This window comes from Chiloscyllium punctatum, chromosome 7, assembly GCF_047496795.1.
Source record: "Chiloscyllium punctatum isolate Juve2018m chromosome 7, sChiPun1.3, whole genome shotgun sequence".
Classification (NCBI taxonomy): domain Eukaryota; kingdom Metazoa; phylum Chordata; class Chondrichthyes; order Orectolobiformes; family Hemiscylliidae; genus Chiloscyllium; species Chiloscyllium punctatum.
This window is the reverse complement of record NC_092745.1, coordinates 73,134,518-73,161,353: the sequence shown is the minus strand read 5'-3', so window position 1 is coordinate 73,161,353 and position 26,836 is coordinate 73,134,518. Positions and strand designations below refer to the sequence as shown.

General features: G+C 41.7%; 2 protein-coding genes across 11 annotated transcripts in view; one reads left to right on the top strand and one right to left on the bottom strand.

Annotated features, from left to right (window-relative positions):
• scyl3 (SCY1-like, kinase-like 3) overlaps window positions 1-20,067 on the bottom strand; it is a 41,272-nt gene extending 21,205 nt beyond the window's left edge. For 3 of the 5 annotated variants that reach the window (XM_072574005.1, XM_072574006.1, XM_072574008.1), the window contains exons 1-6: window positions 11,826-12,070; window positions 7,342-7,527; window positions 4,156-4,269; window positions 3,944-4,000; window positions 2,488-2,590; window positions 65-176 (exon numbers count right to left, since the gene is read on the bottom strand). In XM_072574005.1, coding sequence (XP_072430106.1) covers window positions 65-176; window positions 2,488-2,590; window positions 3,944-4,000; window positions 4,156-4,269; window positions 7,342-7,527; window positions 11,826-11,990 — 737 coding nt within the window. In that variant the 5' untranslated portion in view covers window positions 11,991-12,070. Of the gene's footprint in view, window positions 1-64; window positions 177-2,487; window positions 2,591-3,943; window positions 4,001-4,155; window positions 4,270-7,341; window positions 7,528-11,825; window positions 12,071-19,961 lie in introns of those variants that run through there. The other 2 variants (XM_072574009.1, XM_072574007.1) reach the window with 2 other exon arrangements.
• LOC140479803 (5'-AMP-activated protein kinase subunit beta-2-like) overlaps window positions 18,716-26,836 on the top strand; it is a 161,788-nt gene continuing 153,667 nt past the window's right edge. For 5 of the 6 annotated variants that reach the window (XR_011961122.1, XM_072574011.1, XM_072574014.1 and 2 more), the window contains exons 1-2: window positions 18,716-18,879; window positions 24,052-24,296. Coding sequence is in view for 5 of the 6 variants with exons in the window: in XM_072574011.1 (XP_072430112.1) it covers window positions 24,129-24,296 (168 nt within the window). In the remaining variant the exon portion in view is untranslated. Of the gene's footprint in view, window positions 18,965-24,051; window positions 24,297-26,836 lie in introns of all 6 variants that reach the window. The other variant, XM_072574012.1, reaches the window with a different exon arrangement.

The following is a 26,836-nucleotide window of genomic DNA, read 5'->3' as shown; positions in this document are numbered from 1 at the left end:
AATATTGTAAAAGATGGTCCATTTAAGAACCTGCTGAAGAAATGAGAAAGAAGTCTTTGCTTACCTAAAGAATTCATGAGTCAGTAAACTCTGTAAAGATGGACGTTGCATTGGGTCTGGGTTTAAGAGGGAAACCTTTAAGGCTTCTTGAAAACTTGTCAGCAAATGTTCTGCAACTAGAGGAGAAGTACATTAACTGCACACGCAGCTTAACATACAACACACACAAAAGACCAATAAACTTCATTTAACAAATTTTTTTTAAAATCTATGCATCTTGGATATTGCATTAGGACAAAATATACCTATTGACATTTGATGCCACTACTTCATTAGCATTTGTTCAACATTTATCCCTCAACCATCACGAAGAAGACTGTCTAACTGATCACTATCTCACTGCTTTTTATAGAATTATACTTGCCACATACTACCTCATTTCCTACAACACTTCAAATGGACTTCATTGATTTGCAACACCTTTGACAAAAGTTTCTTGTTAATGACAACACAATTTACATGAATATATTTTTCCTGTTGAATTATGGAATCAATGATACTTAACTGAAGCAGCTATTCAGCCCCTTGTGCAAATGTTAGCTCTTTGAAGAGTTATCCAACTAGTCTCAGTTGGTTTCCAGGGTTCAGGAAATAACTAGTTTTCAAAAAGTAAGCATTTCAAGGTTTTCCTTGAACATTACTTTTGTATATTTTTCCTCCATTGCCAAAATCCTAACCATCACTGCATCAATTTATGAGTTATCTAATGTTCCCTTTCAAATTTCACTTTCATTAATCCAGAATTCTTAACTCAAATTTTCTTTCTCAGAGTCCTGAAATATTATTACACAGGTTTGTAAAAGTTAGAGGTTTCAGCAAAAAGCATATAGACTTTCAAGATTCCCATTCAAATTCTCTAATGATTCTAGAGTCACAGACAAATTTGCACAAAATGATACTTTTCATCCCCACATCACAGTATCTAACCAATGCTGCTTGGTTTCTGGATTACTGCTCAATACAACCATTTGAACTCTCCAGATTATCAATATGCTTCAAAATGATTTCTGACAATCCTATTCAACATCTGTTGTAACAAAGAGCACAATGATGACAAGGAAGAAAGGAAAATCACAAAACATTAGCATGCAGGTACAGCAAATAATTAGGAAAGTAAATGGAATTTTGGCTATTGCAAGGGAAAAGCATAGGGAAACCACGCTACAGCTGTACATAACTTTGGTGATACTACACCTAGAGTACTAGTACCTCCCCTTTTCTGTGTATCTTTTCCTTAGGGAAGGACATAACTGTACTTGTAGTGGTCTAAAGAAGGTTCACCAGACTGATTCCTGGAACAAAGTCAAGAAGGTGGGCCTACACTCTTTGGGGTTTACAAGAATGAGAAGTGATCTAAATGTGGAGTTATCTAGAACTAAGGGGCACAGTTTAAAACTAAGGAGTCTCCCATTTAGAGAGACGAGAAGAAATTTATTCGAGACTATTTGGAATTCCCTTCCCCAGTGAGCTGTGGAGGCTGTGAAACTGAATATATGAAAGGCGGAGTTAGATTTTTGATCAAAGGAGATCAAGTATGTCCTTCCTGAGCAGCCAATTGGCATCCAATGGACCAAATGGCCTACTCTGCTTGAAAAGCTTCTGATTTTCTGAAAAAAGCTAGAAATAACAGAGTGAAGCACCTAAACTAATTAGAGTCATAGAGATGTACAGCATGGAAACAGACCCTTTGGTCCAACCCGTCCAGATATCCCAATCCAATCTAGTCCCACCTGCCAGCACCCAGCCCATATCCCTCCAAACCCTTCCTATACATATACCATCCAAATGCCGCTTAAATGTTGCAATTGTACCAGCCTCCACCACATCCTCTGGCAGCTCATTCCATACACGTACCACCCTCTGCATGAAAAAGTTGCCCCTTAGGTCTCTTTTATATCTTTCCCCTCTCACCCTAAACCTATACCCTCTAGTTCTGGACTCCCTGACCTCCAGGGAAAAGACTTTGTCTATTTATCCTATCCATGCCCCTCATAAATTTTGTAAACCTCTAAGGTCACCCCTTAGCCTCCGACACTCCAGGGAAAACAGCCCCAGCCTGTTCAGCCTCTCCCTATAGCTCAGATCCTCAACCCTGGCAACATCCTTGTAAATCTTTTCTGAACCGTTTCAAGTTTCACAACTTCTTTCCGATAGGAAGGAGACCAGAATTGCAGGCAATATTCCAACAGTGGCCTAACCAATGTCCTGTACAGCCGCAACATGACCTCCCAATTCCTGTACTCAACACTCTGACCAATAAAGGGAAGCATACCAAATGCCTTCTTCACTATCCTATCTACCTGCGATTCTGTGGGAAGAAACAAATATTTGAATTGACCAAAATATTTATGATAGTTTGTTGACAGTCATTAGCTATATTAATTGCACATATTATGTACGATAACCGAAAAACATGAAAATCCTTACCCACATCACCTAGCAATGGAAGGAGTTTCTCAACCATCACCCCAAATGAGTAAGCATCTCGAGCATGTCCATGCGTTTCAGGAAGAATCTGAAAGCCTGCAGACTAAATACATTTTTCTTCTTTTAATAACATGCTGTTGCCCTTAAGTTGCATCCTATCTGCATCAAACTGATACTTCAGACAGTACCACTATACACTACAATGGCACATGCTGTCTTCCTGACTGTTTAACAACACTCTTGTCAGGAAATTTCAGGCAAACATATTGAACAAGATTTATGCATATATTTAATGACAACCTGACTGGTGAGTTTTGACAAAAGGTTGTACTGAAAAATTAGTTTTGTTATTTCCCCATATGTTTTACTGAGTTGCTGAGTGATTTCAGAAACATCTGCATGTTTCATATTTCCAGCATCGCCAGGTTTGAGATGGTTAGTACAGTCTCCTAATTCTAAATCAAAAGCAAATGAATCTCACTACACCATTTATGCGTTATATTATTGCTTGCCCACAGCCCAACACAGAGGCTTATTTTCTCTCATTTGTTTTTAAAGCAGTCATGTACGTTGGTTCAGTGTTAGTCTCAACTTCATCACTTAGTTTTTGGGAGTACTGTGCCTTGCAGAACAACACTGACTGTTAGCAAGGTAGAGCAATGCTCTGTGTTATATTGAACAAATCAGGAAGATCTCAGGGCAAATATTTTAATTCTGCTGAGATAATCGATAATATACATCTGGTCTTAACATCGCCAGGATCAGGAAGAATTGGGTGAGGAGACACCTTATGGGTGGGTAAAGAGAAAGGAAGGGACGTTCCCTTTTTTGCATGTCCGATCACAGTTTCACTTCGACTCCTGTGAACTTTAGTCCTCACTTTCTCCTACTGTGAACTTCAGTCAAATTATCAGCTAACACACAATCCGACAATGGAATGAGCAATCAACCCGGTGCCACTCCTTTGCAAATTTTTCCCCTTTAAGTAACAGGCCAATTCCTTTTTCAACGTCCCAATTAAAGTTGCATCCACCACAGTCTAAAGGCAGTGCAATCCAGATATAGGGTCATTGGTTACAGACAGTGAGCTACTGTTATCATGAAACACTGTTACAGCAAAGCCTTCAGGTAGGAGCAGGAATGAGGGAGACATGTGGATGGAATGTGGAAAGAGTTATTATTTTCTCCTCTGCCAATTGTCTTTTCAGTAATGTACATGAATAAAACAAAATGCATTCAGGGCACTAACACACAACTGTTCTTCATTCTTGCAAATTCTGCATGTTAGAATTGTTCAATTATGAAGGTGCTTGTAACACAAAAATATCTGAAATCATGGTTGTTAGCCAGAATGCTATAATATCTCATACAGCAGTTCCCCATTTTGTTAAAAAATCTAAGATTGATTTTCATAAAGAATTAAAACATTGCTTATATTTTATAATTATGGACACACCTGCTCCTCAGGAGCAATGCTACTCAAATCTCTCAACGAGTTGATGCTGGACAAGAACTGTAAAAAGAAACAACACGTATTAAACCTTTTTTTAAAAAAAATCTTCAAATAACTTCCAAGAACAGTACAAATCAAGTTTTATTCTGCAATAGATAAAGGTAATATTGACCAAATGGACTTTTGCGAAAAGGACTAAAATGAAATATTCTCACCTCAGCTGATGCTTGAGAGAATTGACACATGGACTCCATACCGCCCAGCTTCCAGTGACCATCCTCACTTACAAACACAGATGAAATGCATACATTATTGTGGCTCAGTTTTCCCTGTGATACAATGGAATAATATTGTGATGCAATTTTATACTTTAAAATATTTTAGTAATGGCTAAAAGATGGAAGTGTCTTTAATGCAATTCTATGCAAGGAATGTCTTCGCAAAATGACTTCATTCTGATGAAATTAATGTGACAATAACAGTAGATGCAATTCATTTGCAGTGAAAACAAAGGACTTGTTGAGAAAAATGCAAACCATAAATGCGAGACAAATAATTTCTAGCTATAGGACTTAATCAAATATTAAGCCAAACGGCCCTAAAACGAGATCTGGGATGTTTCAACAATCCAAATATTTGCTCAGTAAACAGATTAGTACTCCCTTTGACATCAAGGCCACCCACATTAAACCAACTGTGGCACCAAGGAATCGATCAAAACAACAGTAAAGAGCAAAAATAAAAATACTGTCTGGCAGGTGAAGTTATACTTCATGTACAACGTGACCCTTGTGGTTATGAAAGATCTCTCAATCCCAGGATTTAACTCAAACCATTCCTTTAAGGGAAGATCCTTATGGCGAAGAAGCAAAAGGGCCGAATAGCGTTTTGTTCTTGCCTATTGTAGGGCCACTACATTTACAACACCTCCAATACTACAAGGGGCCTATAGTGCTTTACAGATTAGGTTGATGAATGACAAACAAATAGCAGTAACATTCATCTGAAATGAGAGAAAGCTTAACTACTTCTCTGACATTCAACCGGACTGCCATGTCTGAGACATCCATAAAGATTTTGGGAATCATTAACCAGAAATTAATAGAACTAGCAATGTCAACATGTGGCTACAAGAGTAGAACAAGGCTCAAAGTTTGAGAGACGATTTGTAGCTCGGGTGCTCGTTGTTGTGGTTCTGTTCGCCGAGCTGGGAATTTGTGTTGCAGACGTTTCGTCCCTTGTCTAGGTGACATCCTCAGTGCCTGGGAGCCTCCTGAGAAGCGCTTCTGTGATGTTTCCTCCGGCATTTATCATGGTTTGTCTCTGCCACTTCCGGTTGTCAGTTCCAGCTGTCCGTTGCAGTGGTCGGTATGTTGGGTCCAGGTCGATGTGCTTATTGATTGAATCTGTGGATGAGTGCCATGCCTCTAGGAATTCCCTGGCGGTACTCTGTTTGACTCGTCCTATAATAGTAGTGTTGTCCCAGTCGAACTCATGTTGCTTGTCATCTGCGTGTGTAGCTACTAAGGATATCTGGTCGTGTCGTTTCGTGGCTAGTTGGTGTTCATGGATGCGGATCGTTAGCTGTCTTCCTGTTTGTCCTATGTAGTGTTTTGTGCAGTCCTTGCGTGGGATTTTGTACACTACATTGGTTTTGCTCATGCTGGGTATTGGGTCCTTCGTTCTGGTGAGTTGTTGTCTGAGAGTGGCTGTTGGTTTGTGTGCTGTTATGAGTCCTAGTGGTCGCAGTAGTCTGGCCGACAGTTCGGAAATGCTCATGATGTATGGTAGTGTGGCTAGTCCTTTGGGTTGCGGCACGTCCTCGTTCCGTTGTCTTTCCCTTAGGCATCTGTTGATGAAATTGTGTGGGTATCCGTTTTTGGCGAATACATTTTATTGGTGTTCTTCTTCCTCTTTTTTCAGTTCTGGTGTGCTGCAGTATGTTGTGGCCCGTTTGAATAGTGTCTTGATGCAACTTCTTTTGTGTGTGTTGGGGTGGTTGCTTTCGTAGTTCAGGACTTGGTCTGTGTGTGTGGCTTTCCTGTATACCTTTGTGATAAATTCTCCGTTAGGTGTTCTCTGTACCATCACGTCTAGCCATTTCAGATGCATCCATGAACACCAACTAGCCACGAAACGACACGACCAGCTATCCTTAGTAGCCACACATGCAGATGACAAGCAACATGAGTTCGACTGGGACAACACTACTATTATAGGACAAACCAAACAGAACCGCCAGGGAATTCCTAGAAGCATGGCACTCATCCACAGATTCAATCAATAAGCACATCGACCTGGACCCAATATACCGACCACTGCAATGGACAGCTGGAACTGACAACCAGATGCGGCAGAGACAAACCACTATAAATGCCAGAGGAAACATCACAGAAGCGCTTCACAGGAGGCTCCCAAGCACTGAGGATGTCACCTAGACAGGGGACGAAACGTCTGCAACACAAATTCCCAGCTCGACGAACAGTAGAACAAGGCTGGATAGTCAGCGACAAATGAATCATCACCAGTCCTGCTTAAGTCACCCACAAAGCTTACATCATTAACATAATGACTATTGACCATATGCCTAGTTGGAAGCAGCTGCAACACAAGAACATTGGCAGAACAGTTTGATTGGTGGGCTGCCATTAGACTAAAAAACAACACTTCAATTGCCAGCAATAGTCTTGCAGTGTGATTCCAAAGATGCACGGAGATTCATTTTTAACATCACATATTTCCTTGATAACTACCACAAATAAGAAAGAAAATAGCCAGAATGTAATGGGAACACCCATCACTTTCAAGGTTTTTCCTCAAAGTCATATACCATCTGGACTTGAACTGCCATCATCATACCTTCCCTATTGCTGTGTCAGAATAATGGAAACAAAGTTTGGCAGCATCACCACAAGGATTGTAGCTGTTCAAGGAGAAAACTCAATATTCCCATGGGAAATAGAAAGGGGCAGATTTACAAGTGTAACTCATCTCCTAAACAATCGTTTGGGACGGCACAGTGGTTAGCACTGCTGCCTCACAGTGCCTGAGACCCGGGTTCAATTCCCGCCTCAGGCGACTGACTGTGTGGAGTTTGCACGTTCTCCCCGTGTCTGCGTGGGTTTCCTCCGGGTGCTCCAGTTTCTCCCACAATCCAAAGATGTGCAGGTCAGGTGAATTGGCCATGCTAAATTGCCTGTCATGTTAGTTAAGGGGTAAGTGTAGGGGTATGGGTGGGTTGCGCATCAGCGGGTCGGTGTGGACTTGTTGGGCCGAAGGGCCTGTTTCCACATTGTAATGTAATGTAATCTAATCTAATGTAATCTAATCTAATCTAAAAAGACAATGATGCTTATCTCAGCTAAGTTTAACAATTGCTTGCTTCCAAACCTTGTACTTACTCGGTCATGCAGGAAGATCAGTGCTTGGAGCACATCAAAGATTCCTGCACAGATCTCGTCTGCTGAAAGATCTTCAAGGATCATATGCAGAGGTTGCACACGTTCAGTAACCAAGTGGATTCCATCAACTTCAACTGTGCTTGATAAGAACCTCAACAGGCATGGATGGCGTAAAGTTTTCAAATGCTGAAATATACAGGTGATGATATTTACATTTTTAACTCTCAAAACAACTGCAACAGATATCCTTTTTCAGAGCATTTAAGTGTTGTATCCTACAAACAGACAGAATTCACAGGCTTCTGAATGCATATTAATTTTACTGCTATTGAAAGAAGTGCTTTGCTAACGTGAAAAAGTTTCCTCCACACATTAAAGAAAACACTAGATAATTCCTCCAAGTCTGACACCATTTACCTAAATTTAACACCTCCAGAACTATAATCACTGTATCAAGACTAAACCAAAACTGCTGTAACTAAAATTGTGCGCAAACAACTGGTCATCATAAAGCTAAATCAACATTGTTCCACTGAAAGGTTAAACTGAAACGCTAACTGTAAATGTTAACTCTAAATCTTAACATGCTTGCAAATACTGAAACCTTTTACAGTTCCAGAATCTATTCTTTTTATGTCAATTTCTAATATTCCTTTTCAGTTACATGTTGACGATGGAGCAGGTGGTTGTTCAATTGGGAATTCTCCAAAGTGCCACGGTCAGTATTTATTCCTCAACAAACAGCACTAAAATAGATCATCCTTGTCTCACTATTTATGAGGCCTTGCTGTTTGCAAATTAATTGTCATGTTTTCTTAATTACTAGAGTGACTGCATTCAAAATATTTCATTTTACTGTAAAATGCTGAGATGTTGCAGTTGCGAATGTGCATGCTCACTCATTCTTTGATGAAACCAGATGCAAAAATATCCTGATTTAATTTTGTCCAATGAAACACAAACAGAATGTTGGAAGAACACCAAAATCAGTTAGCATCTGAAATTCAAACTTGCCCTTTCTCTTTACAGATGAAGACAGATACTTAGCAAATCAACTTAAATTGTGTTGCCTTGATCATTCATACCAACATTTCCTTGCTGAGTTATTCTGCAGTTTAAACAAGGTTATCCGGGACACAACACTACACACAACATTTGCTTTCAATTGATTAGATTAGATTCCCTAGAGTGGAAACAGGTCCTTCGGCCCAACAAGTCCACACCGACCCTCCAAACAGCAACCCACCCAGACTCCTATATCTAACAATGCAAAGTGGAAGACATACCCCTACCTACAAATGTGGGTATGAAAGAACTTGGGTGGAATGCTATAATGGCATAACAACCATCAGTTACAGTTGAGGTCAGTTTCAAAGAGTCCAAAAGTTGACAAATTACTCATAATAACCTGTACTATTTCATTGAAACAACTGATGCCTGGTTAATCACGGTCCCTTCCACATCTGATTTTCCCAGCCCCAATTTCCTTCCTTAGGAAACTCCAACAGAATGCAGCCATAAAATGGCTGGCATCAATCCTTAAGAAAGCATATCACTTACAGTAGCAACCTCTGCTTGACAGGTGCAATAATACTTCCACAATGTCATAAAGCATCTATCACAAGTTGAAAGCTCACTCATTGCCATGCACTTCTTATCATGGTATTGGAGAAGTAGAGTGAAAAAGCCTAGAGTCATAGAGATGTACAGCACAGAAACAGATCCTTCAGTCCAACTTGTCCATGCCGACCAGATATCTTAAATTAATATAGTCCCATTTGCCAGCATTTGCCCATATCCCTCTAAACCCCTGCTATTTGTATACCCATCCAGATGCTTTTCAAACGTTGTAATCTCACCAGCCTCCACCACTTCCTTGCAGGTCATTCCATACACGCACCACCCTCAGCATGAAAAAGTTGCCCTTTAGGTCCCTTTTAAATCGTTCCCCTCTCACCTTAAACCTAGGCCCTCTAGTTTTGGACTCGCCCATGCTGGGAAAAAGGTCTTGGCTATTCATCCTATCCATGCCTCTCATGATTTTATAAACTTCTATAAGATCACCCCTCAGCTTTCGATGCTCCAGAGAAAATAGCCCCAGTCAATTCAGCCTCCCCCTAAAGCTCAAATCATCCAACTCTGGCAACATCCTTGTAAATCTTTATTGAACTCTTTCAAGTTTCACAAAATCTTTCCTATAGCAAAGAGACCAGAACTGAACGCAGTATTCCAAAAGTGGCCTAACCAATGAGCTGTACAACCACAACATGACCTCCCAAATCTTATATTCAATACACTGACTAATAAAGGCAAGTGTATCAAATGGTACACTATCCTGTCTACCTGCGACTCCACATTCAAGAAACTATGAACCTGCATTCCAAGGTCTCTTTGTTTGGTAATGCTCTCCAGGACTTTGAAGTCGTGCCCTGAATTGCCCTCCTAAAATTCAGCACCTCACTTTATCTAAATTAAACTCCATCTGCCACTCTTCAGCCCATTGCCTCAAAATGCAATGGGACCTTAACCAACTGGGCCAATGTTCTTCACCGTCCGCTACACCACCAATTTTGGTGGCATCTTCAAATTTTCTAAAGACACCTCCTACAGTCACATCCAAATCATTTATGTAACCAACAAAATGCAGTGGACCCAGCATCAATCTTTGCAACACACCAATGGTCACAGACTTCTAGTCCGAAAAGCAACCCTCCACCACCACCCTCTAGTTCCTACCTTTCAGCCAGTCCTGTATCCTAATGGCTAATTTTCCCTATATTCCATGTGATTTAACCTTATTACCCAGTCTACCATACCGAACCTTATCGAAGGCCTTACTGAAGTCCACGTAGATCATGTCAACCACCCTGCCTTCATCAATCTTCTTCGTCATTTATTCAAATATTCAAAGTTAGTGAGACATGATTTCCCATGCACAAAGCTATGTTGACTGTCCCTAATCAGACCTTGCCTTTCCAAACACATGTAAATTTTGTCCCTTAGAAACTCCTCCAAAAACTTGCCCATCACTGATGTCAGGCTCACCAGTCTATAGTTCCCTGGCTTTTCCTTACGAGCTATCTTAAATAGTGGCACCACGATAGCCAACCTCCAGGTCTTCCAGCACCTTATCTGTGGCTGTTGATGATACAAATATCTCACCAAGGAGCCCAGCATTCACTTCCCTAGTGCCTGACAAAGTTCTAGGGTACACCTGATCAGCTCCCAGGGATTTAAGATATCCAACACCACCTCCTCTGTAATATTTACACTTTTCAAGATAAAAATCAGACAACACCAGGTTATAGTCCAACAGGTTTAACTGGAAGCACTAGCTTTCAGAGCGCTGTTTCCAATTGAACGTATTAGACTATAAACTGTTGTGTGACTTTTAACTTTGTACACCCCACTCCAACACTGGTATCTCCAAATCAAGATATCGCTGTAATGTTAAAAGATTAAATTTGAATATCTCTCTGGATATTAATGTAATATTAAATGGTTAAGTTGCACTGACTGAACATTCTAAAAGTGGGTGGGGATGACATTCATACAGGAATGCAGATTACTCCCACTCAATTTAGACAGTCATTTACTACTACCCCCCTACTCTTATCAAATTAAACTCTCATTCAATCTCTTCCATTCAGAAATACTTTCATAACCATTCCCCAACCAATCAGATTAGTTTGTGTGATCATCCCTAATGCTGAAGCCTATCACACCTACATTGTCTGAGGAACAAACAGAGCCAGAACTCATTTGCTGGGTCACCTTGAAGCTAGGACACATCACACCTACATTGCATTGGGGAATCACTGAGTCACAAAATCATCTGCATAACGATTCCTCAGGATTATGGCACTTCCATCATCATGGGGTGGGGTGGGGTTGGGTTGGGGTTGGGGTTGGCCAGAGTATCTGTAAGCATTGCCAACTGACCTGGAAAAGGGGATGTGTTTTCTTTGGTCGGGGTCTCTCTTCTGACTCACTCTTCACAGGCGTGCGAAGTTATCAGAGGGGTCACCTAGCAGAAGTTGGTGTGCGCGAATTGCATCTCATGTGTGAAATCTCAGGAAAAGAACCTAACATCGCAACTTATTTCCTCAAGTTCTCTTGCTTCCATAACCTTCTCCACAGTAAACACACATTTAGTATCTCACCCATCTCCTGTGCCTCCACACATAAATGGCCTTGCTGACCTCTAAGGTTTCCCCCATGATGAGGCGAGAAGCCTCCTCATCATCTAATGGTCTACTTTGGCCGTCTTCGAGTTAAGGGCTCTCCCCATCTTGGAGCAGGAGCAGTAACAGGTTCCCCCTCCCCAAACTCTCACGGCAGAGGCAGGATCACCCCAAAGTCTGGGGGAGGGGAAGGGAAGGGAAGGGAAGGGCTAGAAATATGCTTACCCACACACCCCCTTCCCTCAGGGCAGCATTTCCCCCTCCCCCAGGGCGGCATCACACCCCCCACCCCCCAACTACCTTGGCTGCCTTGTTGACGGCCTCCTCGTTCCCCCGCTGATAGATGAACACGGACACCGGCTGCTCTTCCTCCAAAACCGCCCGATAGACGCTCAGACCGGCGGGCAGAGTGAACGGCGGCTCTTCCAGCCGGCAGCTCCGGGCCGCACTGCTCTCTGCGCCCATGTCCTGGGAAAGCAGGGAGTCCGAATCCGCTGGGAACCCGGACAACAATCTCCAAAGAACAAGTGACCCCTCCCCCCGACACTTCCGGCTGACCCGGAAGCACTGTCTGTGCATGCGCATTGCGAGGAGCGCCCTCAGGATCAGGAGCTGAGACTGTGCTGTAAACAGTCAGTGGCTCTCACAGGCACAGGGTTTGGTACCAACACCCTAACAATGATGGCTCTTTAAAACAAAACAGAACTGCGGATGTTGGAAATCTAAAACGAAAATAAGAACTGCAGTAAAAAAAAACTCAGCAGGTCTGGCAGCATTTGTGAAGAGCAAGCAGAGCTAATGTTTCGGGACCAGTAATCCTTCAGAATGAATGGTCCTCGTCTCCCTTTCTTCGTCATTGAGAATCATGTAAAACCCCTGAGAATATACTCAGGCCCATCTGTCAAGGTTCAAGAGAAGAAAGGATGAAATCATTGACAGTCATTAATTCATGCAACGTGGAGATGTAGAAAGTTAAAAATCACTCAACACCAGATAATATTAGACCATAACCTGGTGTGGTATTAAGAACTGAGCACTGTGTCACCAATTGTTTGAATTTCTTGAATGAATATGCATAAATAATGTAATAAATAATACCTTCAGACATCAGGGAAAGGAAAAACAATGAGGACACTTAGAATATTTCATTTGGAACTTAAGGGATGGTTATTTATCTGAAATGAGAAAAATTTTTTTAAAAATGAAAAACTAGAAAACAGAGAAGATTTCTAACACTAAGATTTTTAGCTACTCAAATATAAACCTGTGTTTGGGATCAGTGCCCATTTGGCAACAACATTGGTGCATCTTATAGGCATGATATGGAGGCACCAAAAGTGTTAAATTGGGGTGGACAAAGTCAATAATCACACGACACCTAGTTATAGTCCAACAGGTTTATTTGAAACTGCAAGCTTTTGGAGCCCCTGCTGAGGAAAGAGCAGGAGCTCTGAAAGTTTGCACTTTCAGATAAACTTGTCAGACCACAACCCAGTATTGTGTGATTTTTCATTTTATAGACCAGCTTGGCAAAGGTTTTTTTTGTATTTACAATTCTAGATGTGCCACAGGATTCCAATGTTTTACAGGACAATGATCTTCTAGGAGAAAGTGAGGACTGCAGATGCTGGAGATCAGACCTGAAAATGTGTTGCTGGAAAAGCGCAGCAGGTCAGGCAGCATCCAAGGAGCAGGAGAATCGACATTTCGGGCATGAGCACTTCTTCACGAATGAGGAAGGTGTGCCAAGCAGGCTAAGATAAAAGTTAGGGAGGAGGAACTTGGGGGAGGTGCTTTGGAAATGCGATAGGTGGAAGGAGGTAAAGGTGAGGATGACAGGCCAGAGTGGGGGTGGGGGCGGAGAGGTCAGGGAGAAGATTGCAGGTTAGGAAGGCGGTGCTGAGTTCGAGGGTTGGGACTGAGACAAGGTGGGGGGAGGGGAAATGAGGAAACTGGAGAAATCCGAGTTCATCCCTTGTGGTTGGAGGGTTCCTAGGCGGAAGATGAGGCGCTCTTCCTCCAGCCGTCCTGCTGCTATGGTCTGGTGATGGAGGAGTCCAAGGACCTGCATGTCCTTGGTGCAGTGGGAGGGGGAGTTGAAGTGTTGAGCCACAGGGTGGTTAGGTTAGTTGACCAACCACCCCATGGCTCAACACTTCAACTCTCCCTCCCACTCCACCAAGGACATGCAGGTCCATAGACTTCTCCATCACCAGACCACAGCAACACGACGGCTGGACGAAGAGCGCCTCATCTTCCGCCTAGGAACCCTCCAACCACAAGGGATGAACTCGGATTTCTCCAGTTTCCTCATTTCCCCTCCCCCCACCTTGTCTCAGTCAAATCCCTCGAACTCAGCACCGCCTTCCTAACCTGCAATCTTCTTCCTGACCTCTCCGCCCCCACCCCCACTCCGGCCCATCACCCTCACCTTTACCTCCTTCCACCTATCGCATTTCCAACGCCCCTCCCCAAGTCCCTCCTCCCTACCTTTTATCTTAGCCTGCTTGGCACACCTTCCTCATTCCTGAAGAAGGGCTCATGCCCGAAACGTCAATTCTCCTGCTCCTTGGATGCTGCCCGACCTGCTGCGCTTTTCCAGCAACACATTTTCAGCTTTTACAGGACAATTGCAACATTTAAGAGGCATTTAGATGGGTACTTGAATAAGAAGGGTTTGGAGGGATATGGGCCGGGTGCTGGCAGGTGGGACTAGATTGGGTTGGGATATCTGGTCGGCATGGACGGGTTGGACCGAAGGGTCTCTTTCCATGCTATACATCTCTATGACTGTTTGGTATCATCTAAGAGTCAGAGGGAAACAGGTGCATATTAAGATTAGATTCCCTACAGTATGGAAACAGGCCCTTTGGCCCAACAAGTCCACACCGACCCTCCAAAGAGTAATCCGCCCAGACTCATTCCCCTATATTTACTCCCAACTAATGCACCTAACCCTATGGGAAATTTAGCATGGCCAATTCACCTGACCTGCACATCTTTGGATTGTGGGAGGAAGCCCATGCAGACAAGGGGAGAGTGTGCAAACTCCACACAGACAGTCGTCCGAGGCTGGGGTCGAACGTGGTGCTAATCACTCAGCCACCATGCCACCCTATTTGTAGCACATATTAACAATATTCTGACAAATTCCTCCTTAATTTAGGGTGCTATCGAAAGAATTGGTGGGCGTGTAAATGCAATGTTGCAGACTTAGATCAGGTAGTTCCATTGTTCTTGTAGAAATTGAAGTTTAAGGTGGGAAGATGTAAAAATTAGCACAAACAGGATTCTGAAGTACATCTGTATACTCCTTACCAGGTGGCAACTCTGATTCACCTGAAGAATATCCTTTTACTTGATTGTTAATATCGTGGAAGTTTGACTAATATGTTCAAATGCTGATCATGATGAGAAAGAACACAAATGGAAAGCATAAAATTAAAGAGCCCAAAGAATGTTAGAAATAAAGCAAAAGGAAAAAAAGTATTAAGTAAGATAACTTTGCTGGGAAAAGCAGGAAATTCAACTCTGTACAAGAACAAATTTAGGCAGCTATGGAACTTACAATTAGTTATTAAGGAGGAACAAAAGCCTTTGACAGATCACTTTAAGTGAGCTCAGATACTGCCTGACCTGCTGTGCTTTTCTAGCACCACTCTAATCTAGATCACTTCAAGTACCTACGAGAAAAGACAATAGGGGTTTGAATAAAGTTCAATGAACAAGCACGTGAGGTGGAAAACAATGAGGAATGAGTTTAAGGCATTAAAAAAAAGTCAGTAATCAGGTTTAAACAAAGACATGAGGTAATGAGTATGTGACCAAACCTTAGAGGATATCAATACTTATTGTCATCACTCGAGTCAGTACAAGGTCAGTTTCGTCATTGCTATTCTATAAAATGTGATCAAAAGACTAACAAGTTCATCACAAGCACAGCAGGAATGCGGGAAGGGCATCATGTTCATCAGCATGAGTTTGGTTGACATGTTTAGTGGACAAAAATTTTATGAATACTAAAGATTGTGAGTGCCATTTTCGGAGTAGTCAGAGAGCATGAGGTTGGTAAATGCTGATACCGCTACTCTGCTGAGGTTTTAGAACCTCTAAATAGACTAGGGCTTGGTGTCTTGTTACTCTGTAACTGTGATACTGCAGTAAATGTTTAAATAAATGTGCTAAACCTTTAATGGACTGCTTGTAAGAATTTTATTCCAGGCAATTGAATGATCTCAGGGAAAGAACCAGGTAAGGTTGGAGTAGACTCCAGTAGGAGTCCTTCCTTATCCACTGAAGATCTCGGGAAGGCTTCAAAAACAAGTCTGACCAATTACCATGTTTGCTACCTGACACAGAATTAGAATTAGCTTTATTGTCACATGTACTCACATGAGGACAGTGAAAAGTTTACAAGTCACCACTTATGACGCCAGATTAGGTATAAAAGTGCCTAATTACAGATTCTGGAGGAATAAATTTGAAAAATACAAAAATCATAATAAAATAGAAACATAAAGAAATAAAAAGTTTCAGAATTACAGTCCTTCCACTCCAGCCCAAACCTCCAGACTACAAAAGGAACAAAAAAGAAATTGTATAAATAAATAGTTAATTCTCTGAACAAGGGGTATACAAACACAAATACAGGGCTTTGAAGTACTGTATTTAAACCTAGGTAATAACCCTTAATCCCTTACTAGTGACAAATTAATCTATCTCTGACTTAAACACACTCAATGACTTGGACTCAGCCTTCTGCTGCAATGGGTTTTACATATTCACCACACTCTGGCTGAAGAAATTCGTCCTCAACTCAATTCTACAGGGTCATCCCTTCACTTTGAGGCTGTGTCCTTAGGTCCAAGTCCCTCCTATGACTCCACATCCATTGTATACAGTTGAGGAAGAGTTGTTAGATCTGAAGTGTGAACTCTGATTTCTGTCCACAGATGCTGCTATACCTGAGCTTTTCCAGCAATTTCTATTTTTGTAACTGTGCACAGGCCTTCAGTATTCTGTAAATTTTAATGAGATCCCCCTCATCCTTCTAAACTCCATGAAATACAAATACAGAATCCTAAATCGCTCCTTATATGACAAAACCTTCAGTACCAGGATCATTCTAGTAAACCTCCTCTGGATGCCCTCCAAGGCCAGACATCCTTCCAACTGAACCTGGATGTAGATAAATGTGAGGTACTGCAATTTGGAAAGGCAAATCAGAGCAGGACTTATACACTTAATGGTAGGTCTTGGGGAGCATTGCTGAACAAAGACCTTGGCATGCAGGTTCATAGTTACTTGAAAGTAGAGTCATAGGTAGATAGGATAGTTATTTGTAAGAATGTGAACTTTCCTTACTTGCATTGAGTATAACACAACTATGGCCCCATTAGTTCAAATGGAACAGCTATTATGCAATTTTCTTATAACACAAGATTGCACGGGACCAGAAATATTGTGTTATATCTGAACCGACTGTATTTCAGAACCCATGGTTGTCGTCTCTCCGGTCCAGGTGATTTATCCATCTTTCAGCTCCCCCAGCATCTTTTCCTTAGTGATGGCCGCTACACTCACTTCTGACCCGAGTCTCAAAGTTCTGCTATGCTACTGGTGTCTTCTACCATGAAGACAAAAACAAAGTACCTATTCAGTTCCTCTACCTTTTCTCTGTTTCACATTACTACCCTCCAGCTGCAACACTGCCTGGTTCGGGAATTGCACCATGTCGGATCATAAGACCCGACAACGGATAGTGAGGAAAGCTGAGAAGATCATCGGGGTCTCTTTTCCCTGCATTAGATTCTTAATTTAAATTCTTCTTCCTCCTACCATCTGGTAGAAGATACCGGAGCATTCGGTCTCGCACGGCCAGACTGTGCAATAGTTTCTTCCCCAAGCCATCGGGCTCCTTAAAACTGTATGATCGCACTCTATTTCATTTGCAATTTTCGGACGACTTTTTGAATTGCTGCTAAAACAACGTTTTATAACTGACCATTCATTGTTACATTGCAATTTGTCCACCAATGTACCTATTGTCTTGTCAGGAATTACTGCTGTCTTGCATTTTTCTATGCACGTTATGCTGCCCCGTGTATGACTGTACTCTCATGTAATCTATGTGTTCACATAGCACCTTGGTCCTGGGCAAATGCTGTCTCATTTTTATTGTATCAGCTGTATGTGGTAGAAACAACAAATGAAGTTACTCTACTCATTTATCAGCAATCAAATCTCCACTCTTGCCTCTCTTTTTTCTTTTATTCATCTAAACTTCTATATGCAATCTTTTGTTCTACTAGCTAGCTTACCCTCATATTTCATTGTCTTCCTCCTGTGCTTTTATAGTTATCATTATCTGCTGGTTTTTAAAGGCTTCCCAAAGTGTACCTTTTTTTGCTTTCATGCTGTCCCTGGCTTCCTTTGTCAGCCATGTTGCCTCGTCCTCCCCGCAGAATGTTTCTTCTTCTGCTTTACCTCCTGAACAACCCCCAGAAGCTCCCACCTTTGCTACTCCATTGTCTTCCCTTCTAATCAACTCTGGCCAGCTCCACCCTCCATCTTCTCAGCAAGTCCTTCATAGGTAATTGTATTGATTTTTTAAAAAAAAGTCACGATTGTGAAAGAGTGTCACCTGAAAGACAGTTTAACATCTTTAAAATTAAACCTTATTTAAAATATTTAATCAGTCCTAGAAACCAGCCCTATGATGCTGCTGCATCTGAATCTGTTCTGTAACCTATATTTTTCAATGGCCCAATTTTACACAATATATACTTTGTTCTTTGAAACCAAAATATTGATAGATAAAACTGATTTTTTGTTAAAAAGTGTTATAATTATTCAATTTATAAACATTGATGTCAATACAGGATACGTAACAAAAACAGCATATTCATTGACTCAACACTGAGCAGTGGCTGCTAGTGCACTGAAGTAGGTCTTACATGTTTAATTCACACTTCAAATCCTTTGCTGCTCATGCAAACAAATATCTAAAAATTTAAAAGATTAGCCCCCCTTGCAGAATACTAATGCTGGGCAGGAGATAGATATTGGCAATATCTGAATGTTCAAATTTAGATGGCCACCTTCCTGAGGTAACTTGGCCTGAACCTCGAGGGAGCGCCCGGGGGTGGGGGGAGGTGAAGAGAAACACGTGCGCGCGCAGCGGTCACGGCGGTTGACTGGAGGGAGGCGGGACCGAGAGCGCGAGAGCAACAGGTTCACCCCCCCTGTCCCGGCTAATAACGTCCCTGAGGCCGGGGCAGCACAGCACATCAGCAAGTGTCCCAGCTCTTGTCACCGTCTTCAACGTCCCCTTCCTTCGAAGCAAAACGAAGGGGTGAGTTGTCGGACCTAAATTTAGTCGCGCCTTTAAAGGAGGCCCCGTTCCGACCTGGTTGACGACGTTTGTAGGATCCTAAACAGTGAGTCGCGTACTCGTGTACTTGACAGCGGAGGCCGGGGGACTGCGCTCACAAATTGTATTTGCCGCTGAAGCCCTTTTGTCTGGGTGCTTCGTGGCAAAATGAACGTGCAATATTTATAAAATGCAAGCTGGCCACCTATTTCGCTGCCACGCAAAGCGGCCACTTTTAAGTGTTTCACTTCAAGCCGTTGTGCGCCCTGTAAACTATTATTCAAAACACCTTCCCTCCCCCACTCGGTTTGTACAAGTATGTGGAGGTCACCCGCAACGGCATCGAAATACCTTATAAGAACAACTCGTCTACCCGTCACGTCATCTGCATTTTGCATTATCTTACAACGCTACTTTTTTAAAAAATTTAAAGCAATTGCAAGTTGCGAGGAAACACTGGCCTGGGGAAGAAAATACCCATTTAACTTCACCCAGAGTGATCAATAAAGCAGTATTTTGGGAAAGGAATGTAACAAAGGTAGTCAAATTTTGTGGTGTGAATTTGGAATGTTTTCTAGCCGGCTGAACCGAGGTCAGTGCTTCCCAAAACATTTACCAATGTTAGCCAGTTTTAAAATCCAAAGAGTAACACCACTCCAGAAACAAAACCACTAATATTAACTATATAGTTAAAATATACCGACATTAAAATATGAAAAAAATGTTTTAAAGCACGTTAAATAGTTTTTATTAAGGCTCAGATTTCAAATAAGTTCAGTATTTTCCCCTAACGATTAAAGATTTAGAAAAGCCCTCTTCTTCTCACCATCCGCCCCCCACTCCTAAACTCACTCACCAGACCCCCCCCCCCCCCCCTTTTCTTCGACTAGTTCCTGGTGACCTGCAAAGCGGAGTCTTAATCCTGGAGCAGGGAAATTGCATGACAGACCAACGAGCAGAAAACACGGTCAAGTTTGAACCCACTATTTGCCTTCCCGGCTCATCCAATTTACCTCACGTTTTGCTAAACCCCGGACCCTAGCTGCATCAATTTGCGCACAAACCTGTCAGCCCAGTCGAAAGGAAGGATACTCCGAAGTTAAACAGTACTCCAGGTCTCTTGGCAGAATTGACCATGCGCGTCTAGGGCTGACATCTCTTTATGATTACCGTTGCTGTTTGAAGGGGGGAGGAGAGTCTTCCAACCCCAGTTTGATTCTTCACCTCTCCCCTCTACCTCTTGTGCTGGCCCCTTTGGATCTGCAGGGTTATCTATTTTTCTCTCACTCACTCCCAAGTCTTTTTCTCTGTTTTACATTCAGCCTTTAGTATCTTTGTCTCACCCTTTCGCTTTTATGGGAATTTCTCTCTTTCACCCTTTTGAAATGTCTGACTGCCACTGCTCTGACTCTTGCATTCAGACCTAATGAACAGGTTGGGTTGCTCAATACCAGTGTGTGTCTGGGACTACCAGGACTAACACGTGGTTGATTTTGGAGTTGGCCACTTAATGCAGGCAGCTGGAGGCCATTGGAGGCCAGCTGGAGGTCTGGTGTGAGCATCTTGAGTTTGGCCACAGACCTTTCCCTTTATCTGTCTTGCAGTGTGGATATCCATCTGGTAAGGGTGGCTGAGATCCCAGTTTTGCTTCTCTGGCCAACTTCCTCATAGTCAGGATCTGCACGGATGATTTACTATAATCTGCCAATCCCTTTTCTTCTGTTTTCTAAAAAATCTGTTCATGGGATATGGGTATCACTGACCAGGCTGGCGTATATTGCCCATCCCTAATTGCCCTGTAGAAGTGGTGGTGAGCTACCTTTTTGAACAGCTGGAGTCCTTGCATTGTAGGCACGCCCAGAGTCTTGTCATGTCCCTCATGGGGTCCTCTTTCTCATCCTTCTCTCTCCATTTATTTATGGGGGCTGATCTGTCATGAATACTTTCTTCACTACCATTTTTTTAAAAAATCCATGTATTAGGAAGTCATAGATGTTCAGTTGATGACTTTGAGATCTTCTATTTATATTTTACTTTTAAGGCAATAAAACATCCCAAAATGATTGAGAAGAGCATTATCAAACAAAATTTGGCACTAAGCTACTTTGATGACTTCATTTAAAACTGAAGATGTTGTTGAGGTAAACTTGATTGTGAACTTACTAAATCATGGAGTAGGCTTGAGATGCATTATAGCCTCCTGCTGCTCGCATTTTTAAAGAAGATAAGCTTTACCACCTTGCTAGGGGGTGTTATTAAGATCCACTGGGCCAATTGCATCAGTGGGAGAATCTGATTTACCTCTAGCTACACAGACATTAGGGTGTCAAGACAGTTCTACCCCGATTCATCTTCCAGCTGATGTATTAAAATAAGAATTAAATGAATAAAGGATCTATTTTGTGCAGTACTGAATTTGATTTACATTGTTCCTCCTTTGTATTTATTGTATAATGTGCAGGAGCCGTGAGGCTTCTTTGACCATCATTTTTTGTGTAAATGTATTGTGATGGTATTGAGCTATACAGACGTTTGTATTCCATTGTTTTTCTGTTGCAACTATTTTAAACCTCCATGATCAGTTTAGTCTGATTTGCTAATAACCGGCACCATTTGCAAAGACTATTTTAAACTGTAATTGCAAAATATGGCCCTATAGATGTTACCAAGCAAAAATGATGAACAGAGAAAGACCGAAATGATGTGTGGCTTTGAGGGGAACTCGCAGGTGATAGTATTCCTGTGTTAGCAGTTTTTGGGAAGATTTGTAGCTTAGATTGATGATAAGTATGTAAGTTAGCTCACTGAGCTGGAAGATTTGTTTTCAGATATTTTGTCACCATACTAGGTAACATCAGTGAGAGTCCCTAGTGAAGCGCTGGTGGTATGTCCCGCCTCTCTTTTTATAGGTTTCTTAAGGTGGATGATGAAGGTAGATACGATCTAAATCGATGTGTTTATTGATGGAGTTCTGGTTAGAATGCCATGCCTATAAGAATTCTCATGCATGTCATTGTTTCGCTTGTCCTCGGATGTGTGTGTTGTCCCAGTAAAGTGGTGTCCTTCTTTGTCTGTATGTATGGAAACTAGTGAAAGTGGGTTATGCGTTTTGGTGGCTAGTTTGTGATGGTGTAGCCTGGTGGCAAGTTTCCTGCTTGTTTGTCCGATGTGCTTTTTACAGTTCTTGCATGGTATCTTGGAAATGGCGTTATTTTTGTTGTTAGTATCTAATGGATCCTTTAGCTTCATTAGTCACTGTTTTAAGTGTGTTGGTAGGTTTGTGGGCTACCATGATGCCAAGGGATCTAAGTAGTCTGGAAGTCATTTCTGATATGTCTTTGTAAGGTAATGTGGCTATAGTTTTTGGTTGCATTGTGTGTGCTTATTTGGGTTTGTTTCTGAGAAATCAGCAGATTGTGTTTTTTGGGTATCTGTTTTTCTTGAAAACATTGTGTAGATATTTTTCTTTTTGTAGTTCTTGGGAGCTGCAGTGTGATGTAGCTCATTGAAATAATGTCTTGATGCAGCTCTGTTTGTGGATGTTGGGATGATTGCTTCTGAAGTTAAGTATTTGGTCTGTTTGTTTTTCTGTAGACGCTGGTTTGAAGTTCTCTGTTAACTGTATGTTCAACTGTCCAATCTAGGAATGGGAGTCTGTTGTTCTCGAGTGTGAATTTTATGCCTGTCAGGATATTGTAGTCTGTGTTATTCCTGGTTCTTCGAAGGGTTAGAGTCATGGGCGGCATGGTGGTTCAGTGGTTAGCACTGCTGCCTCACAGCACCAGGATCCCAGGTTCAATTCCAGCCTTGGGTGACTGCCTGTGTGTCCCTGTGTCTGTGTGGGTTCCCTCTGGGTGCTCTGGTTTCCTCCCACAGTCCAAAGATGTGCAGGTCAGGTGAATTGGCCATTACTCTTCGGAGGGTCGGTGTGGACTTGTTGGGCTGAAGGGCCTGTTTCCGCACTGTAGGGAACCTAGTCTAATCAGATGTACAGCATGGAAACCAACCCTTTGGTCCAACTTGTTCGTGCCGACCAGATATCTCAACCCAATCTCGTCCCACCTGCCAGCACCCAGCCCATATCCCTCTAAACCTTTACTATTCATATACCCATCCAGATGCCTTTTAAATGTTGCAAATTGTGCCAGCCTCCACCACTTCCCCTGGCAGCTCATTCCATACATGTACCACCCTCTGTGTGAGAAAGTTGCTCCTTAGGTCTCTCTTATATTTGTTTCAGGAACTATTTCCATTCCTTTCTCCCTTGTGTTTTTCCACATTCTGTGTTATCAATACTATTCCCCTCAACTATTCCCTGTGACAGCAAGTTCCAAATTCCCCCACTCTCTGAATTTCTAATGGGACAGGTTTCATACCAATGGCCCTGAGTTCTGGTCTCCTCTAAAAGCTGTGCACCTTCATACGCCTATCCCTTGATCACTTCAAAGATTTCGGTATACTGGGAGCTGAGTAAGGTGCCATATCTGAGCTTGCGGACTGGACCTGGAAAGGGGTTTGGTTGGCTGTTGGGAAATTTCCAACATTAGCTGAGCCTCATCTGCTAAATGGGCTGAAGCCTGGGAAACCCAGATGTAGAGGACACAGGCTTGACATTTGTTATGGGGAAGGAATCTTGGTATCTTGCTGCAGTGCATCTTGTAATTGGTACACACTGTGTGACCATTGTGCATTGGTTGTGGAGTGAGTGAATGTTTAAGCTAGTGTCTAGGATGCTGGTCAAGCGGGATACTTTGGCTTGAATGATGTTAAGCGTCTATTAAGTAAAAGATATTTCATTACACTCTTAACTTGTAGTGTGAATGATGGGTAGGCTTTGGAGGTCGAGAGGTGTGTTACTGCCTGCAGAATCCCCTGCATGTGACCTGTTTTTGTAGCCATGGTAATTATATGCTGGTCCACTTAAGTCTCTGGTCAATGGTAACTCCAGAATGTTAATAATTGGGGATGCAGCTGTAGTTACGTCAAGGAAAGATATTTTGCTTATCTCTGGTTGTTGCCTGCCACTGTGTGATGCGAATGTTATTTACCACTCAATTCCATTCTAAATGTTATCCAGTCTTGGGTGCTTTTCCTCTGTTGTATGGTAGAAGTATTTCTTTAGTTCCATAAACCAAAATCACTTATTTATTTCAGATACCCAGACAGTGTGTGTGGAGCTATATTGTTTTTGAAATTTTGACCATAATAATAGTACCAATACTGTCAGAACAATGGGAAACACCAGCAGTGACCGTATGGGAACAGATCGCCATGGAGGATCCAAGTCCCACCGAAGTGATAGCATGGGATCTTCACCATCATCAAAAGAGAATGAACGTCCTAAAATCATGGTGGACAGCACAGATGACCCCAATATTTTTCATACACAAGACTCAAAGGTACGGTATGAAACTATATTAATTGTTTCTAGCTTAATAAATATACAGTCTCCTTCATGTAAGAAAAAAAGTTTGTAAACTGAGTTGTTGAAAGTGTTGACTTGTACTATAAAGGATTTTTTTAATAATATGTATAAAAATATATATTTGTACAAAGACATAGCAAAATTATCCTTAGAGCCACCAAGTTTAAAGCCTTGCCTCAGTAATGGTCTACCCTATTTAAAAAGATCATTGGTTCAAGCGCCATTTCAGAGATTTGAGCACATAGTCTAACCTGACATTTCAATGCAGTACTATAGGAGGTGTCATCTTTTGGGTAAGATGTTAAACTGAGGCCATGATTGCCCATTTCAGGTGGGCATAATGGGTCCAATTGATCTAATCTTTTGTAAGGGCAAGGAGTTCTCTGGACACCTAGTGTCCTTCATTCCAGTAGAGATCATTATTACTATTTATGGGATTCTTTCTGTTTACAAGCTTGTTGTGAGTTTGCAACAATAGTGACTATAATTCAAAAATGCACCTCTTTCCTCCTGCTTTTTGAGAAGTTGCAACGATCTTGTTATGTCTACTTAAGCTCATGCGTACTACGATGAAAATTCAACTATTTCTTTTTATGCTGAGTAAGGATTTTTAGTCAAGTAGTTAAATATTATTGTAGTAAAGTAGTTAAATATTATTTTGACACAATGTACTTGTGATTTTACACTGAGACTTGTAGACCAAGAAGGTGCCCAGTTGAATCCATGGCCTGTGCTAAATTAGCTAATTTCCTCATGGTGCTGTTTGATTGGCCACAAGTGACATTTGTGTTGCTCTTTGAGTGAGTTTAAAAACAAAACTCTGGTTTTTATACTAATTTGAAACCCATGGATCTTGCTGAATGGTACTTGACACCCAGTAAGAATGAAATCAGCTTGGCTGAGTGGTGCCCATGTTCAAACAATTCACCAGATATGAGGAGTGGCTACCTGAATAATGCTCATGGAATTGTAAAGTGGTATAAGTTACTCAGTTAATTTGTCTTGAGAAAAATAAAATTATATTACAAAATTATATTTTTCTAAAACTAAATTATTATGTAAATTATATTACAGAAAATATGGGGGATGATAAGTAAGTTTAGCTGTGATGACACGAAGATTGGTCAAGTGGTTGACAGTAAAGAAGATGGTCTTAGGTTACAGGAGGGTACAGAAGGATTGGGAACATCAATGGCAGATGAAATTTAACTTTGGTAAATGTGAGATTATGCCCTTTAGACAAAATAAGAAAACAAGGGAGTACTCTATGAACTGTGGGACACTAGGAAGCTCAGAGGATCTTGGAGTGCTTGTCCACAGATTTCTGAAAGTGGCAGAACAGGATTATAAGATAGTTAAGAAGGCATGCGGGACACTTGCCTTTATCAGTCATGCATAATTAATTTTTAATTTAAAAAATACTTTATTCATAAAAAAAATCTGTCTGTGTGTTCTGTCCAGTAGCATATTAAGGAAACAAACGAGCATTGGAGTTTGACTGTATCCAAACAAACTGAAGACATTTCTTACAGGTGTTTGAGGCACTACAAGAGTCCAATAACTGAATGGACCCCTATTTAACTTCAGCAAGAAGACCTCAGATGGTGGTGTTTACCATTGCGTCTTAGTGGGGATGGGCAGGAATGGATGGGATGGGGGGGTGTTGCAGTGAGGACTGCACCAAGATGTTACCTGGAATGGAGTTTAGCTATGAAGAGAGGCGTCATAAGCGAGTATTGTTTTCTTTAGAGCAGAGAACGCTGAGGGGACCTGATTGATGTGTATAAGATTATGAAGTGCATGGACAGTGTGAACAGAAACTATCTGTTCACCTCAGTAGAAAGGTCCATAATGAGGAGTCATAGGAAAACGTGAAGGTGTTTGTTTTGAAAGGGAGAAGAAAAGAGCAGATTATTAATTAAATGGAGAAAAACACTGTAGAAAGCTGCAACTCAAACGGACTTGGGAGTACTTGTACATGAAACAGAGAAAGCTAGCACACAGCTACAGCAGTTAATCAGAAAGGCTAATGGGATATTTGTTTTTATTTCAAGGGGTTTGGAGTATGAGTCGAAGTTGTACTGCAAACATACAGGGTGCTGGTGAGACCACATCCAAAGTACTGTAAGCCGTTTGGCCTCCTTATTTAGGGAAATATTTTATTTCATTGGAGACAGTTCAGGGAAGGTTCATTAGGATGATTCCTAGTATGGAGGGATTGACTTATGAACAAAGGCTAAACATTTTGGGACTCTACTAACTGGAGTTTAGATGAGGTGATCTCATTGAGCCCCTTAAGAATACTAAATGTTTCAACAGGATAGATGCTGAGAGGTTGTTTCCACTCATGGGACAGTCTAGGACCAGAGGACATAGTCTCAGGATAAAGAGGAACCAGTTTAAGACTGAGATGAGGAGGAATTTCTTCTGAGGGCTGTGTGTCTTTGGAACTCCTTGTCATAGTGCTTTGGAGGCAAAACTTTATGTACGTTTAAGGCTGACATAAGTTCTTGA